Raw genomic sequence first — 16,302 nt, 5'->3', positions numbered from 1 at the left:
CTTTGAAATGACAGACTTAGGGAAAAAGATCCTGTTGGGTATATGCTCAGTAGATCCATTAACTTAGTTTAATGGCCAAACTCCAGTTTCAGAAGCCTAAAAATCAGGCCTAGCACCTTGGTAAATGTCTGAGTTACTTCCTCTTCTTGAGACAAGCTGTGGACCCATTTCCTCACCTTAGAATGGTAAAATGGATCCCAACAGAACAAACTTGGAAATGAAACTATGAAATCATTAAACCATTCAAAGGAGAAAAACTGAGGTTTAGATTTTAGTCATTTGCCAAGGTCACACAGTTAGCAAGTGACAGAACCGGTACAGAAACTAACCCAAAGCATTTACACTTAACCAGTCCATACGCTGCCTTCCTGGTAAATTGAATCTTGACTCTAGAGGGCCTTAAATACCAAGTTAAGGAGTTTAGGTTTCACTAGTTAAGCCTGGGGATCCCCTGGAAGACTGTGACCAGGAGAATGATGCGATCAGAGATTTTAAAAGTGTACCTGGCAGAAACAAGCAAGGGAATGAAGCCAGGGAACCCAGTTAGAAGGCTATCACAATAAAAGGTGTGAATAAAGGCCCTAATCCAGAATAATAGCTATGGGGATGGAATAAAGGAATAGTTCTTGAGAAGAAATAATCTACTGGCCTTGTCTACTAATCTTAAATTGAAATGTATCACTGCTTTGATGTGAAATATGCAAACCAAAGTGTCTTTAGAGCCCAAGGGAAACTCCGAAGGTAAATGAGCATCCCAAATTCATTCTGGTCCATTCCCTACAACACTCAGGTCCCAGGGCTGGTTTGAGGTCTTCAGGGTATATACAGGTCAGGATTTGCTGAGCCCCTCTGGGCCTAGTCTTGCAGTTTTCTATCATTACCAGTGAGTTCCAGAGTGGATCCAAGAAGTCTAAACCTGTGTTGTCCCCTCACTAATCCAATAGAGCTAATATCTCCCTTCCCCAGGACTGAGAATCTAAAACAAGTAGGGTTAGGCGGTTGCTGAACTTAACCTGATCCACCCAGGCAGCTGTAGCTTTCTGCTTTCTGCTGTGAACTGCCTGGAGGAGTTAGCTGAAGGGTGGAGATTCTTATCAGAAGAGATGTATGTGGATATGGAGGTGGCTGAAAATGACCAAGGGGTGGAGTTCCCTGGGGAGCATTCATTTACACATGAGGTGGGGCCAGGTAACAGCTCTCCTCCCCTCTCAGGTTATCTCCAGTGTTCCCTCTTCCCCTTTCTGGAAGGTTATCTCCTCGATAAAGGTAGCAGGCTGGGGAGTAGGGCCCATGAAACAAGAGTCCCGAAAATATAGACCAGTGGGCAAGCACAAGTGTGTGTGTCTAACTGTATCAATATCCAAGCAAGATAGAAAGCAAGTTCTCAGAGTAATCGGGTGTTGAATAAGAGGTGGATAAATCAGAGAGAATGACTAGTTGCATTATTTTTCTACATGTTTACAATCAACAGGCTTAAAGTCCAAGGAAACTTGTACCACAGGAGGAAAAGTACCATTCAAGTGTGAGCCCATAGTTCAGACACTCAGAAGTCACCTATGATGAGGGATAGCTTCATGGGGCTATTGTGAGAATTCCACAAAATGACAGCTGAATCAGTGTTTGTAAACTGTAAAGTGCCTTTAAACTGCAAGGTCCTACATAAACTGGAAAATACAAATGTAAGTAATAATGTTATGATTATTTGAGGAGAAAACATTATTCTGAATATAGCCTGTAACCTGCAAATTAGACAGTAATAAATTGTTTATTTTCCACAAACAACAGAATTTGCCTGTTGGAATGCATCTTCTCTTTCAAACCTGATAACCTTGATGGGTCTATACATTTATTTCAGAGAGAAACTATTCAAAACAGATCTGAGACCCCTTTCTGGGATTTACTTCAGAACTAGTTTGTAAGCCACAGAACATTGTCTCATTAACTTAGAGTCACATTGCATTTTGGACCGTATATATTATCTACCTTAATCAATAGATTTGACTCCAAAAGAATTAAATTTTTTTTTAATCAAAATTTACTCCCTAAAGCAACGATTCTTAAACTTTTGTGTGTGTGTTGAGGGCCTGCCAAAATGCACAATACACAGTATAGTATGCATGGAAATACCTGGATTCCAGGTAAAGAATTTCTGATCTTCCAAGAGTTATAGGAATTCAAATAATGTACTACAGATCCGAAAGCAATTATGTTCTGAACATAAGCAGCAGCCTTGTAGGAATAAATAATCTCCCACAGGAATTGCTTTGAAGGAAACCATACCACTGTAGGAATGATGGTATGGTATCAGTGTTTAAAAAAGCATCCATTGTGGTCACCTGGGGTTTGCATTGTCATTTCTGTAGCTGCAGTTTTTATTGTGTGTGCATGTGTGTACGTACGTGTGTATGTGTCTGCTGTGTGTTTATTGCTAGTGGAATGGCTTGGCACAGCACAGGCCTTCCCAGATGTCCACCCTCAACTCAGTTTAGCTAATACAACTAAAAGGAGCCATAACCCTAGGAAAAGGCATCGGATGGGCTGAAATTGCCCTAGAGGCTCCCCTGGTGTCAGGAGCAGGATTAAGGCATGTTTGGCATTTGTTTGGCTGCTCCTGGAGGAGTCCTGGGAAAAGGGGATTTGGGACTTACACAGGTTTTCTATGTGACAGAGAGGGTTTCTTGTGATCTCACATGCCAACCACTGTTAGGAACAGACTCTATCAGCTTAATTCTTAAGACAACCTCCTTGGAAAGGCAGCATTATTCTCATTTTACAGATGAGAAAATTGAGACACAGAAAAGTTAAACTACATAATCAATTAGCCAATAACTAGCAGAGCCTGGATTTAAACTCAGTTTGATTCCAAAACCCAGACTCTTTCCACTAGGCAACACTGTCTCTTCCCTTTGTCTCCTGGCCTCTGTGAAATGATTCCTTAAGTCTCTCCCTCCCTGGAGGACCCCCGAATATGAAACCCATTTCATTTATTTCAGGAAAGGCGATGTTCCCAATGGCCCACCTGACACTTACGGTTGAGACTCATTTGCTTCTATTACTAACTCCCTTTTTGACCTTGGCAAACTCCTTAAGTTGCCTGGGCCTTGATGCAGCTAGATGCAACTTCCAGCTGTAAAACTCAGTGGCTGAATTCTGTGCACAAAGCCCAGTCCCGGCAGGTGGCGTGCCTCCTGTCCTGTGGGCTGTGCACAGCTCACCTCCAGGGTGCAGTCTTCTCTGAACACCGGAGCTAGAAGCTTGCCCCACTGCAACAGCGTATGCTGCTTGTGGTCCATTTTACATCTTATTCATTCTCCTTCCATATCTTACCTGAACTCATCTGCATTCCTCATATATTTTATTTAACTCCTACACAGTAAGTATTCCAATTTATGAGTAAACCACAATATGTTTTAATTCCCCACGAGAGGTGGTTATATCCATTCTTTGTACAGCGCTGCGACCAATATTCTTTTACTTGGTTTCTTATGTACATGTGCAAGAGGTTCTCTAGAGTAAATGTCCAGAAATGGAATTGCTGAGTCATAGGGTTTATGCATGATTGCCAAACTGTTCCCTGAAACGGCAGTATCAACACACCCCCATTAGCAATGTGTAAGACTTCCTTCTGCTTCTCATATCCTCACCAATACCTATCAAGCTTATTTTTTTTTCCAAACTAACATTTTGACTGCATTTGACTTAATGCATTACACTTTCTTCTTTATATTTACACATCTTCCCTACTGGGCAATAAACTTTGTGAGGGCCAAATCCTTGCTTAATTCATTTTTATATTCCTCCTGTAAAATTTATGGAGCTAAGTAAAATAAGGGGTTGTGAACAAATCAATAAAGGACAGAATTAATTTATCTTGGCCCGAGAAGATGACGAGTTCCATGTGGGCAGGGATGAGGCTTTCTACCTTTACTAATCTGGGGTGAAGACATAGGTAGGCAATCCCCATAAACTGCAGAGGTGGTTGCATAGTGGTCAAAGCTGGCCTACACACAAGGCTTCAAGATTTGTAGAAGACTGCAACCAACCTTTCAGAGATCTTAGCTGCAGATAATTTTTACCACAGTATTCGCTGAGTATTTATTGATGGCTGTGAATAGCCAATTTCCCAGTCTCTGGGGCTGTCTTTTTTAAGTAGCAAGAAGCCTGTTTCTGAATGGAACTTCCCCACCCCCAGCCCCACCCCATTACTAAGGGCTGGAGAGAATCCATATGTCCTTCAGACCAGGGTGCTGCCTGACCTATGGTAAATGCCTCTCCTTTTTGTCACTGCAGCATTTCCAGGCTGACTCATTTTCTAAATAAGCCACTTGTGGTTTTTGGTCTGACATCACATGTAGAAGAATGAGTAATTTTTTAAGAACCAGAATTATATTCTATCAGAATAAGAAACATTGTGTATGTTACTCATAGTTTTAGGACAAGGGGTCAACACTGGTCACAGATTTCCTAACTTTCTCCCACTCCTTCTTTCCCTGGGGCCAGGGGATGGAGAGAGAAGGTAAAGAAAAAAGGTGGATATGCTGTAAATTTTTGTGTGCACCTCTTATCACACTATGTAAAATGTAATACAATTGTCTTGTTGACTCTGCTAGATTAAATAAAAGTAATATGGCAAAGTAGCTCAGGCCATGAGTTCTGCTGCTGCACTGCTTAGGTTCAAATCCTAGCTCTACCACCTGCCCAGCTGAGTGACCTGAGTGAGTTATTGACCTTGATGTGCCTCCATTTCTCATTTATAAAATAATAACAGCACCTACCATATAGGCTTATTATAAGGAATACAAAAGTTGATGTGCATTAAGTATTTAGAATAGTGCCTGACTATGGAAATGTCAGCAAATATTCCTATGAATCCATCACAATGTTTATGTTTATCGTAAGTGCTCAAGAAATGTTTTGACTAAACAAATGACTTCTCTTAAAACATATTTGGAATCAGGGGATACAAGCAATGGCTAGTGGCAGACTCTTGGTTTGTGAAGGTGGTCAGAGTATGCCACCTCAAAATATGCCACTTTGTTGTTTATTCAGCTCAACAGTTTACAGTGAGCTGAAGGCAACAGAACAACAGATGCAGGAAAGGTTTTCTGACCTCCCCGTTCCTGTCTGAAGCAGGACTAAAACTTCTTGTCGGAAGGGTGCCTCTCCCCCAAAAGGAAGAAGGGAGCAAACATTCTTATCACCAGAGACAGGGAATTGACACTGAGATGAATCTCCACAGACAAAACCTTACTAAAATTTGTAACCCTTCTCTCCCATTAGTTTCTCCCATATATTTCCTACTTTCCCACAATTTACTGGCTGACTAGCTCAGACCCCTTTGTTTTGTCATATCGTCACAATTTATCATTCTTTATTTAAAATGTATACAAGTTGTGGGCTTAACAGCTTGGGCCTTCATTTTCCTTATGAAGATTCCCATGTACACATAAAAATATTAAATAAAATGTGTATACGTTTGTCCTGTTCATCTGTCTTATGCATGCTTAATTTTCAGGCCCAGCCACGAAAGTAACAGGACATCTGCCTCCCCTACATCTGGAAATAGAAGGAACTCTAAAGGTCAATTGCCTTGCGCCCAGGTACCCCACGCTTTTGTTTGTTCTTTAGTTATGTGTGTTGTGGGAGGAGGGCTGTCACCTCCCAGGTGTCACTCAATGGGAAGTTCTATTTTGTTTTCTAAGTGTAAGAAGAGGGTACGGTTCTCAATCCTTGAACTGCGAAAACAGAGAATGAGTAAGAAAGGAGACCCTGGTATCAGAGAAATTCATTCTCTGACCTTGCAGCATCTACTGTCCATGAGGAGAAGTTAACAAGATAGTGGCATTTGGAGGAGTGTTATCTTGTTGAGTTAGTAGGATGGGTGTCACGTGTAGGAAATTATCTAGATACTTATTAACATTCAGATATTAACATTTTAACATATGGATTTTTTTTTTTTTAATCAGTGCAGATGTAGTGTTTATCTTCACAGCATCCGTGGTCTTTGGGAAAATATACTTGAATATCAGGGAGTCATGAAGCAGCCAGAGTGAAATCCCTCAGAGCCCACCCTCAATTGCAGGCCTCTTTAGGATGGCTTCGTTGGGATCCGTGGGAGCCTGGTTATCAGAGCAGGTTGGTCCGGCCTCATTGGGACCACCATGTGGGCCTCAGCTGAGGAGCTTGATGACAGACCAGGCAAGTGAGTCTAAATTGACTCCTCCAAGAGCAAGGGTTCTGTGCTTATTTGAAAGGTTACAAAGTCCATAATATAGGTAGAAATGCTGAGTTGCTGAAGGAAGGCCAGTTGTCTTGGAGGAGAGAGATTCACTGAGGAGGTGTCAGGAGGCCCAGAAGTGGCATGTAAAGGACAGACACATTCTCAAACACTTGCAAACACTTGTACACCTGCAGTCACACACACAAACTGACACAAACAGCTTCACACACCTATATTTTTCACTCCCTACACTCAAGCACACACACACTTCATGGACACTCTCTCAGCCTAAAGGGTGGCCAAGGGGTCAAGACCTCATGGCTGAATCAAATGTTGGTGAATGCTGCTGCTTTTATTACACCAAAGGTCTTAACATTTATTAGGAGATGAACACAAAGCTTGGCATACTGCTGTCATAGTGGCATGCATTCTCCTCTATAGTGCAGCTCTGGAGTTCAAGGTTACTGCAGATTGCACATAAGAACCACTCTTCAGAGGGAAGAAAAGGGGAAACTGCAGATCCTTGTTCTCCCGAATATCAGCAGACTCAAGGTGCTTCACCACCACAGCAGCCTAAGATCTTGTAAGTTGGGTGGGTGTGCTTTAAACAGTAACACGGGTATGACAAGGGATCCAGGATAGGGAAAGTTCCCAAAACTTAGGGCCAAGAGTACTTTTAGGGAAGTATACACTTCCCAAACAGGTATCACTGAATGGGGGCAGGGCATGCTTAGCACTGCAACTGAGCTAGGTTAAGCTGCCAGGAATCCACGATTAATCCTGGTTTCACAGGGAAGAATAAGACATGATGGCGCTGTCACAATAAGGCCACTAAACTTATAGCAAACGATGACTTCAGAAGGAAGCTCTCGTGACTACAGGGAAGCAGCTCTTTCCTCTCTGATGCCAGGTACCCCTTGCTGGGTAGGCACCTGCCCTGAGACTGTCACATGGTCCTTTCTGGGCTGCATAACATCACTTAGCACAACAGAGCAGAGGAAGGGACCACACACACCAAGGTCATGGGACATCACCACCAAGCTGGCTGACTGTTGTTGGTGAATGTCTTAAATGCCTTTCCTGGTTGGGCCGGGTGCCCCGTGTGTCTGAAGAGCTAATCTGAAAAGAGGCTGGCAAAGGACTTCCTCAAGCTCCGGATGGTCTCCGCTTTGGCTTCATCCTCATTGGCTGAAGACCGGAAGAAGGAGGACTCAGAGAAGCTGAAGGCATTTGTCAGGGACTGCGACTTGCTTGAAGATAAAAACCAGAGAGAATGTGAGAGGGTGGTGTTCCCAGCAAGGCAGGGAAGGACGATGACGTGAGGATACACAACTAGAACCCCCACTCCCTCCCCGGGAAGACCAGGGTGATGGAGGATAAAGCCAGAAGTGGCCATGCTACCAAGACCCTGGGAGACCCCTACGTTACTTCCTCATCTTCAGTGCTACTAGAATAGAAAGGGTGGGGACAGTGTGGGAACAAGGGAGAAGGGAAAAAAAGAAATAAGGGAAAGAGGAGGAAGAGGTGACTCAAAGACTCCTTCTTTAATTTAATCCAAAATGCCTGAGGGCTAAATTTCAGAGATCCCAACTTGGTAAAAACTAACCTAGGAATCTCACATTACTTCTCTGATGAAAAGAAGTCACAGTGGGCCTGTGACTCTGGCACTGTCTTCTCTATCAACTGTCAACTGGTGGAGCCAGATCAGAAGACCTGGGCCAAAGTCTCGTTCTGCCACTCAATCCCTCCTAACTGGAGGCAAGCCATGTGCCTCTCTGTGCCGTGGGTTCTCATCTGTGAAGTTTGGTAAAATGAAGATCTCTACGCACTTTTGGCTCTTTCTATTCTGATCTCTTCTCTGATTCCAAAAGAATATACTGGCTTGGCCCAAAAACTCCAATGCTTCAATTTCCCTGTTCTTTGTTTGTTTGTTTGTTTTGAGACAGAATCTCTCTCTGTTGTAAAGGCTGGAGTGCAGTAGTGCAATCTTGGCTCACTGCAACCTCTGCCTCCTGGGTTCAAGCAATTCTACTGCCTCAGCGTCCGGAGTAGCTGGGATTACAGACGCTTGCCACCATGCCCAGCTAATTTTTGTATTTTTAGTAAAGACGGGGTTTCACTTGGCCAGGCTGGTCTTGAACTCCTGACCTCATGATCCACCAGCCTCTGCCTCCCAAAGTGCTGGGATTACAGGCATGAGCCACCACACCTGGCAATTTCCCTGTTCTTAAAATGGATGTAGTAACCACCCTTGCAACCCTCCTCAGAGGAGCGCTAATATGAGGTCTGTGGGGTTCAGGGTGTCCAGTGGCAAAAGAGATATATATCAGGCCTTTACAAGTTTCTTAGGGAGATTTCTAATGAGAAAATCCAAACTACACACTTTTTAGGGGCCTGTTTTCCCCTTGAGAGACTAGAGGTTCACAGAGAAAAACCATGAAGCACCAGGCCATGGGGAGGCCCAGCCTGCACTCCAGGAGAGGACATGAGGTCTGGCTTCTCCACTGGCCCAGCTTTTCTCCTTCTTGACTCCCACTGGCTCTCGTTCCGGCTGCTTTCTGGCTCCAGAACTCTTCTCCTGGTGTCTTGGGACTCTCTGCCCTCCCTTAAATGCTGGGTGCAGCTCAGGAGAAACTCCCTTCTACAGAACTATGAGCAGTCTCTCTCTGCCTGCAGTGGCGGTGAACAGACACCCTGCCTTTCATTAGGGCTGGGAACGAGACCCAACACGCTGGCCTCTGGGAGCGGGGGCACTCCTCAGCCCACACAGGCAGCGAGTACTGGGGATGAGCCTCCAGCTTGTCATCAGAGGCTGGCTCTATTCAACAGCTTCAGCCCAGAGGCAGTGACAATCCAAGGATCTGCCCTCACGCAGAGGCTAGAGTTGGCTAGTGAGAAGGCAGGAGGGATTAAAAAAAAGTCAGCAGGCAGTAAATAGCTGGGCTGAAGGGACATTATGGGGCAGGCAAGAGGCAAGAGGTGCCACTGGCCAGAGCTGGGGAGGAAGAGTGGGTGATGCCCCTCCCATCACGCTGGACTGAAGACCCAGAGAAAGTGACCATCTGGACACCCGAGCCCCGCAACCTTGGCTCTGCCACTAATTAGAGGAGTAGCTTGGCTTTGAGAAAAAAAAAAACAAAAACCAAATTTCTTTGAGCAAAGTTTTCTCATCTGCAATGACTACATGATCTCCTAGTGGCTCATTTGAACTCCAGAATTCTCCAGCCTCCTTTTCTCCCTCCCTGAAGAGTCATTTGTTGCCCATCACTTCACTCCGAGAAGCAGGGGTGTGTCACTACCATCCCCTTACCAAACCCTTAAGGCTACAGCTGTCTGTGCTGAAGGCGGTGACAGAAGTCTGCTGGGGACACTGCAAGCAATCAGAGACCTCTGTGGGAGAGAGGGCAGAACTGACCATCGTCCACATCCACGTGCTGTCCCTTCCAAGGACAGCTCTGCTGCTTCCAGGGGTCCTGTGCAGCAGGGCAGTGTGGAGGGGCTTCTAGGGTGACTGCTGGGTGTGAGGGAACCCAAGAGGATGGAGGTCCTCAGCGTCTCTGCCTGGGAACTCCTCTGCTGCCCACACCAGAAACTGACCTCCTTTGGACAGAGCTGAAGGTAAAATGTTGAAATGGATTTAACCAATTCCCTCTTTTCATTCTGGGCAGCCTTACTGATTGCATACTCTGAACTGTGAGTCAGAGGCAGAATGATTAAAAAAATTTTTTTTACAAGGAAAGAAACACACACAAAGAAAAGGAATGGAAAAAAAGAGTGGGAGACAGGGTTTAAAATAAACCAAAACCTTAAGCTAGTACAAGACTAGAGAAGGGACAGTGACTCTGCCATATTGCCACTTCCCAGGAAGAAAGGGAAGGGGGTTGAATTTCTAGCTAAACTTTAGACTTTCACTTCCCTCTTTCCTCTCTTCTCCAGTGAACGCTAACCATTCCTCTAACCAAACACACACACACACACAAACCAAAAACCAAAAAAAAAAAAAAAAAAAAGCCAAAAAAATCCCACCACAAAATATCTGTAGGAGGAGACCTCATTGAAGGTGATTTCTAGCAGCTCTGGGGCCCAAGGCCCACAAGGAGGGCGGGAGGAGGGGAGGGAGGAGCTGCTGAGTTGTCTCTTACTTGAGCTGTGGGTGAGGCTGGGGCTTCTGTGGTGGAGCAGCCAGGGGTGGCTGGGCCTCTGCCAGGGAGCTGCTGCTGGAGGGTGCATCTCCGTGGGTGGTGGGGCCGCCCGGCCGCTGAGGAGCCGAGGAGAAGGAAGAGGAGGAGGAAGAGGAGGAAGGTGGCAGTGATGGTCCAGGGGGGAGCCGGCGTGGAGGCAGCACCTTGCCTGGGGGCTGCATTCCTTGGGGTTGCCCAGGGCCCCCTAGGTTCAGTACAAGAAAAACTTCATAATTTAACCATATAAAAATGTTTGCTTATTAGAATCTACATCTCAAAGGGTGTGGTTAGTTAATTACCAAAAGGATAAGCTCTATGCCAAGAAGCCAGAGTCTCTGAAGGGCCCCAAAGGGGGTCCCTGGTTAGCTATCCTTGTACATAGCTACTAAGTGCTCCTCCTCAGAAACGCAGCGACTCAGCCACAGCAGAAGTCAGCAGGACAAGGAGGAACCAGGGGCGAGTGACCCTGTCAGAGGTACACGCTCTCACAGAGGGCCCTAGAATGCAGGGTCCTCACCCCTCCTCCCTAGAGGTGCCTCAGGCACACACCACCCTGCTCCAGGGTTTACTGGGAAGTCTCAAGTTCCACATGGCAGATACAGGAGAGGGCGGTGGAGAGAGCACTGGATCTCAGAAATAGTCTACCAGTGACTCCCTGAGCAAGTCACCAAACTTCCCTGGGCCTTGGTTTTCCCAACAATAAAACTTTAAAAAGTGTAAACCCCGGTCTTAGTTGTCTTTTGAGGGGTAGTGGTTCAAAGATAACAGGGTCGAGCAAGTTCTTCAAAAAGCATTCCATACTTTTTAAGATCACCTTGATGGTCACTGACTTATGTTGTTTTATGGAGCTGCCCTTGGTCCTGCTCCAAGCCTGCGTGGGTCTGATTGCCAGGCCCACCATGCCCCACCAGGGCTTAATTTTAGCATTAACTCATGCCCACAACCAGGAGAAATCCATTATTCCAGGCACTGTTTTGTCTCTCAGTACTATCCTCAGGGGCTCTAGCAGGATGAACCTCTCAGGCATGTGTGGTAGAATTCTCCAGACCTCCAAACCCCACTCTCCCCTGGGGATGTTGTGGGTGCCATTTGGCAAATAAAAGCCCCCCTAAAAAGGAACAGCACACCCTCCTCCCAGCATGAAACACAAAACCATCTGGTGGCCTGGAGAGGAAAATGGTCCTCCTTCCTCTGGGAGTTGATAGGCATTAAGGTGGTACCAGACTGCCTAGAGTTTGCTCAGGAGGGTCCCAACACTTAGAAATCAAAAGCCATCCCCATTAGCACCTACTGACTAGTGGAAATGATGCCCAACTGCCCTGGGAGGTCCAGTCTCTCAGCCTCAATCCCACAGTTCACATCCAGGGGCCTGCTGGAGGGAGTGGCTTACAGAAACTCAGCACCAGCTAGTTGTATTATCACTTAGTTTTTAAGAAATACCAGAATATCTGCACCCTCTGGAGAGGGTATGTATGTCTGTATGTCTATGCCACTGTGCACCCATGACTATCCGCTCAGTTCCCCACTCCAGGGCACAGAATACCCTTTATCATCTAACCAAATAATACCAGAGTTAGTTACAGATAAATAAACACATACATAAGTAAATGGAATTCTGCAGGCTTAAGAAGCTCCAAATTCAAATCAAATAACTAGTGAAGACAATAGATTAGCAGATTATTTCACATTAACCAGCTTTTGCCATTTCCAAAGTTTGGCATCACTTGTATTAGCATTTTCCTGTAAGGTAATACAGGTTAATAGCTCAGTCTCTTGCACCAGAAACCTGAGTGCTTTCCCATTTGTGCAGATACTTGGATAGCCAGAAACTTTACAACTTAACACTGAAGACAGATATAACTTTTCCTTTATTGCACATTAAGCTGTACAAGAGTCACAAAAGAGAGGTACTTCAATCACACTTCCAGCATTGGCTGAGGTTCTCCCAGTTGGATCAGTACAAAAAAAGGGGACGTCAGGAAAGAAACAGGTACAAAACACCTGAACGGCAATCCTATACTGTGACACAGATGTCCCCCAGGCCACAGAGTTGTCCCTAAGCATGCTGCCTGAGGGCACATAACAGTCAGGTTATGCTATCTGCTTGCATTTGGCAGTGGGAGCCCTAACCAATTTCTCCCCTACCTGAAAGACCTTGGCTGACACCACCCTGTAGCCTGACTGAATTCATATGGCAACTTTGCATTTGTGGCTCACAAATGACACATGAAAAGCACCGGATGTACACACTGATAACATGCAGAGAAGCAATACCACCATCAGCTCATCACTTGGACAAAAATATAAGATAAAATAAAATAATGTATTCCTCCATTCTGGGAAATGTTACTTTATTCTTTTCTATCATTTCATCAGATTGGGAGGTATTTAAGGACTTGATTCTTATGCAACCCATCTGGAAGTGCAAATATGCATATATGTGTATATTTACAACAGATCAACTACCATCATCAGCTGAGGGAGGGATTACAGATGACAACATTCACACTCAATGCATTTCTCTGTGGCCTCAATTTACCAGCAATCAAAGGAAAACCAAGGCACAAGCCCCTAGACATATAACTCTTGTTACAAACCACCAACACTAGTTCCTTCTCAGATCTGGGAGTACAGAATGGTGACATGTCAATATAGAGGGGGAAGGGAATGTAAAAGTAGGGCCAGTAGCATTTCTTCTCAAAGGCAAGCTGCTGGCATGAACTCCCACGGACTATGGTGTTAGAGACGGCTGCTTGGTGCCCGTTCCCAGCCTGGCCAGGAGATGGCAAGATGAGGCACTGAAGCTGAGACCTGGTTTAATGAACTGTCTCAGCATCTGCTCAGGTGCTGCTTGTCAGAGGGAAGAGAACAAACTGGTGAGGGTTCCTCAAGAGCCACCACTATGGAGCCTCTGTCCAAAACACACACAAGCTAAATCTGAGATAGTTCCTCCCAGGAAAGAGAAAGCTCCTCAATCTCTGAACTCTGGAGGGCTCTGGTAAACAGCTGAGAACTGAAGCAGAAGTCAACCTCAGGGTTCTGGAGGCAGTGTACCCACTCAAGTAACATGGGACATTTTTGATTTGGTCTCCCATTACGATGCCTCAGGAGAGGCCAAGAGCAGAATGGACAATCCCTGACAGACCTTAAGTAGCTCCCTGCATTCTATGTCCAACATTGCCAAGGAATTATCTCTGTACACAGGTCAAGCTTTGGGAACACAAAGCAGCCTCAGGTCCACACAAGCGCACACATGGCTGATCCAGAAACAGCAACAATGAAGAAACAACTGAGATCAACACACACAAAATACTCACAGGTTCACTTTGATATTGCACATCAGCGGCCCCATTTTATAAAAATCTCATAGCTAATTAGTTAATAATAAAATGAAGGGTACACTGGGATGTAAAATACAGAACACATTCCTGGAAATTTCTTTGTATTTCATGTCATCACTAAAAACACAAGAGCTCTACAGGCACAGCCAGCCTATTCACATAAACTCAAACTGCACCAAATTTTAGCAAACAGAGAAAAAGGTGGATGCCTTCAAATTCAGTGGATGAAGCTATGGCAGTTTGATCTTGAAAATCTCTTAATGTTCTATCTAAGTTACAATAGTCATGCAGAAAGAAAGCGAAAAGCAGAGTTCATTGAAGATCCCAAGCACACTGGTGGAGGTAAAGTTGGGGGTGGGGGATTTAATCTGAGCTAGGGGGGAGAAGGAGAGGAGCTGGGTTTTCTTTTTGTGGTTTCCATTTCTCCCCTGTCCACCCCCCTACTCCCATTTCACCCCACATTATATATTACTTTTAAAAACACTATTAAACCACCCAGAAGATAGAGTCACACTGGACTTGGGAGAGGCACAATTCTTTTGTACACTGTTGACAAACAGCCCTGGAATCACAAGTTATACAGAGAAAACATAAGTGAGCATTACAAGCACAAACAGGAACAGGTAAACAACCAGACAGAGGAGCTGACACTGCATAGGAAAAACACAGTCCAGTCAGCATTGAAAGAACGCAGCAACGGCACCAGTGGGAGGGTCTGTTTTCCCCTCCCCGCTTTCCTTTCTTTTGTTTTTGGCTTAAAATTTCTGCTTTGAAAAATTAACTACCAATCATTTTAAGAAGCTTGGACTTGTTTTGGCCCTACTGCAATGCCATTACAGTCGAGAATATACTGTAAACAACCTTGAGGGGGTGGCCGCTGAGGTGGGGTCTTGCTTGAGTCCGGATCCTTAAGTGTTCCGCTCTGGAAGACAAAAATGCAAGAGATAAAAACAAAACTCCAAGCCACTGAATTCCAAAGAGAAACCACGTGGCTCCATGGCAAGGCCAGAGTGGAATCCAGTGGGACCTGGTGGGATCCAGTGGGATCTGGCCATAGGCTTCTGCTGCTCCAGAAACACCTTAAAGGGGATCCTCGGCCTCAGGTATTGCTGGGACAGTGTGGGGAGTCTGGGGCTTGGAGCCACTCTGGTAAAAATGCCTGAGACCTCTTCAACCCCTTTTTCATTTTCCTCCATTTAGACTCATTCTTTCTAGAAGCTTTGCGTCCTCTAGCACCACCTGGTTTCCTCTCTGGTTTTCTGGTGCCTGCCCATGTCCAGCTCCCACTCCTATGTATAGGCCTGGCTTTCTAAAGGAAAGGGAGGGCCAATGCCAAACCCCAGAGACAGGGTTGGACTATAGGTGGCTCTAGGGGCAGGCGAGCAGGAAGGCAGGGGGAGGAGTGTATGTGTGCGCATGCCCGCGCCCAGCTGGACCTAGTGACTTGCCTAGGCTTGGCTCACTTCTCATCTGGAGTTAACTCCGGAGTGGGATCAGTTCTGGGGCTGACTCAGAGAATCAGATCCACTCTTTGGACTCGGCTGAGAACTCCCGAAGGGAGGAACTTGAAGAAAGGGGTTGTCATGTGTTTCCCAGGGCCCTCCTTACCTTAGAGGGAAGGAATAAGACATTAATGTTTGTAACAGCGCGCAGGGCCAGGCTGTTTTTCCCTCCCAAACAGCATGATTACACTTTACCCAACAGCATGGCTCCGATCCCATGCTCCCTCTCCCAGCCGTGATTCTGATTATGCCCTGACGGGATCAAAGACCTGTGCGAGTTAGTTTGTCTAATGTTTGTATTAGAGGCAGTGAACGTTTGGAGTCTGAGTTCAGCACAAGGGAAATGCTCTGTGAAGCCTAAAGCCTGCCAAGTGTGCTGATGGTGATGTCAATGAGGGGCTTCCAAGGCAAGGCGGTGGCTGAAAACAAGCATGTCCTCAGTGAGCACCCACTTCCCCTTTAGTGCTCCTCTCCCCTTTTGACGTGCCCCTCAGCCCTACTCCCACATTAAAGCTGCTTCTCCTCCTGTTCCCCATTTCCCTTGGGCATCCCATTCTGGCCATTTATCTCCCTGCCTATTACGGCCTGTTTTCAGCTCCACTGCCAGGGAAGTGTTACCTTCTCAGTATCACAGCCTTTTAACCGCATTACTCGGGACTGTTCTACTGAGAGGATTTGGGATCGTAACCAGGAGGGGGCCTTTGAAATGTCCTCAGCGCCACCACATCAGAGAGTACCCATTCTACCATAACCCCCAATCCCCCACAAGTCACAGTGAGAACCCTACTTCCTTTCTCCTCTTCTGGGGACCTTCTTGGGATCCATAAGGCACAGTCTGAGCCTGACACTGCAATACCCACACCTGGGAAACCAGCTGGAAACCACTCCATCCCAAGCGACTCCGTCCCTTCAGGACTCCTCCACTTTTCCCTCCTGGTGTCTGAGTCACCATCTTCCCTTGACTAACTTTAGTCAGGCCTTTATCATTTCTTGCTAGATGAGTCTCCTAATTCTTTCATCTCTTTCCAATCTGTCTTCTCTGGGGCTACCTATTATCC

The 16,302-nt window shown here is 45.8% G+C and overlaps 2 protein-coding genes across 3 annotated transcripts in view; one reads left to right on the top strand and one right to left on the bottom strand.

Annotated features, from left to right (window-relative positions):
- The window catches only part of TIMP4 (TIMP metallopeptidase inhibitor 4), a 329,812-nt gene that overhangs the window by 286,166 nt on the left and 27,344 nt on the right, over nucleotides 1-16,302 (top strand). The gene's annotated exons all lie outside the window — the stretch shown is intronic.
- SYN2 (synapsin II) overlaps nucleotides 6,554-16,302 on the bottom strand; it is a 190,592-nt gene continuing 180,843 nt past the window's right edge. For both annotated transcript variants that reach the window (XM_028844464.2, XM_028844465.2), the window contains 3 exons: nucleotides 14,604-14,664; nucleotides 10,363-10,606; nucleotides 6,554-7,470 (listed from right to left, as the gene is read on the bottom strand). In XM_028844464.2, coding sequence (XP_028700297.1) covers nucleotides 7,335-7,470; nucleotides 10,363-10,606; nucleotides 14,604-14,664 — 441 coding nt within the window. In that variant the 3' untranslated portion in view covers nucleotides 6,554-7,334. The remainder of the gene's footprint in view (nucleotides 7,471-10,362; nucleotides 10,607-14,603; nucleotides 14,665-16,302) is intronic.

This window comes from Macaca mulatta, chromosome 2 (assembly GCF_049350105.2).
Source record: "Macaca mulatta isolate MMU2019108-1 chromosome 2, T2T-MMU8v2.0, whole genome shotgun sequence".
NCBI lineage: Eukaryota > Metazoa > Chordata > Mammalia > Primates > Cercopithecidae > Macaca > Macaca mulatta.
The sequence above is the reverse complement of the archived record's forward strand: the minus strand, read 5'-3'. Positions and strand labels throughout refer to the sequence as shown.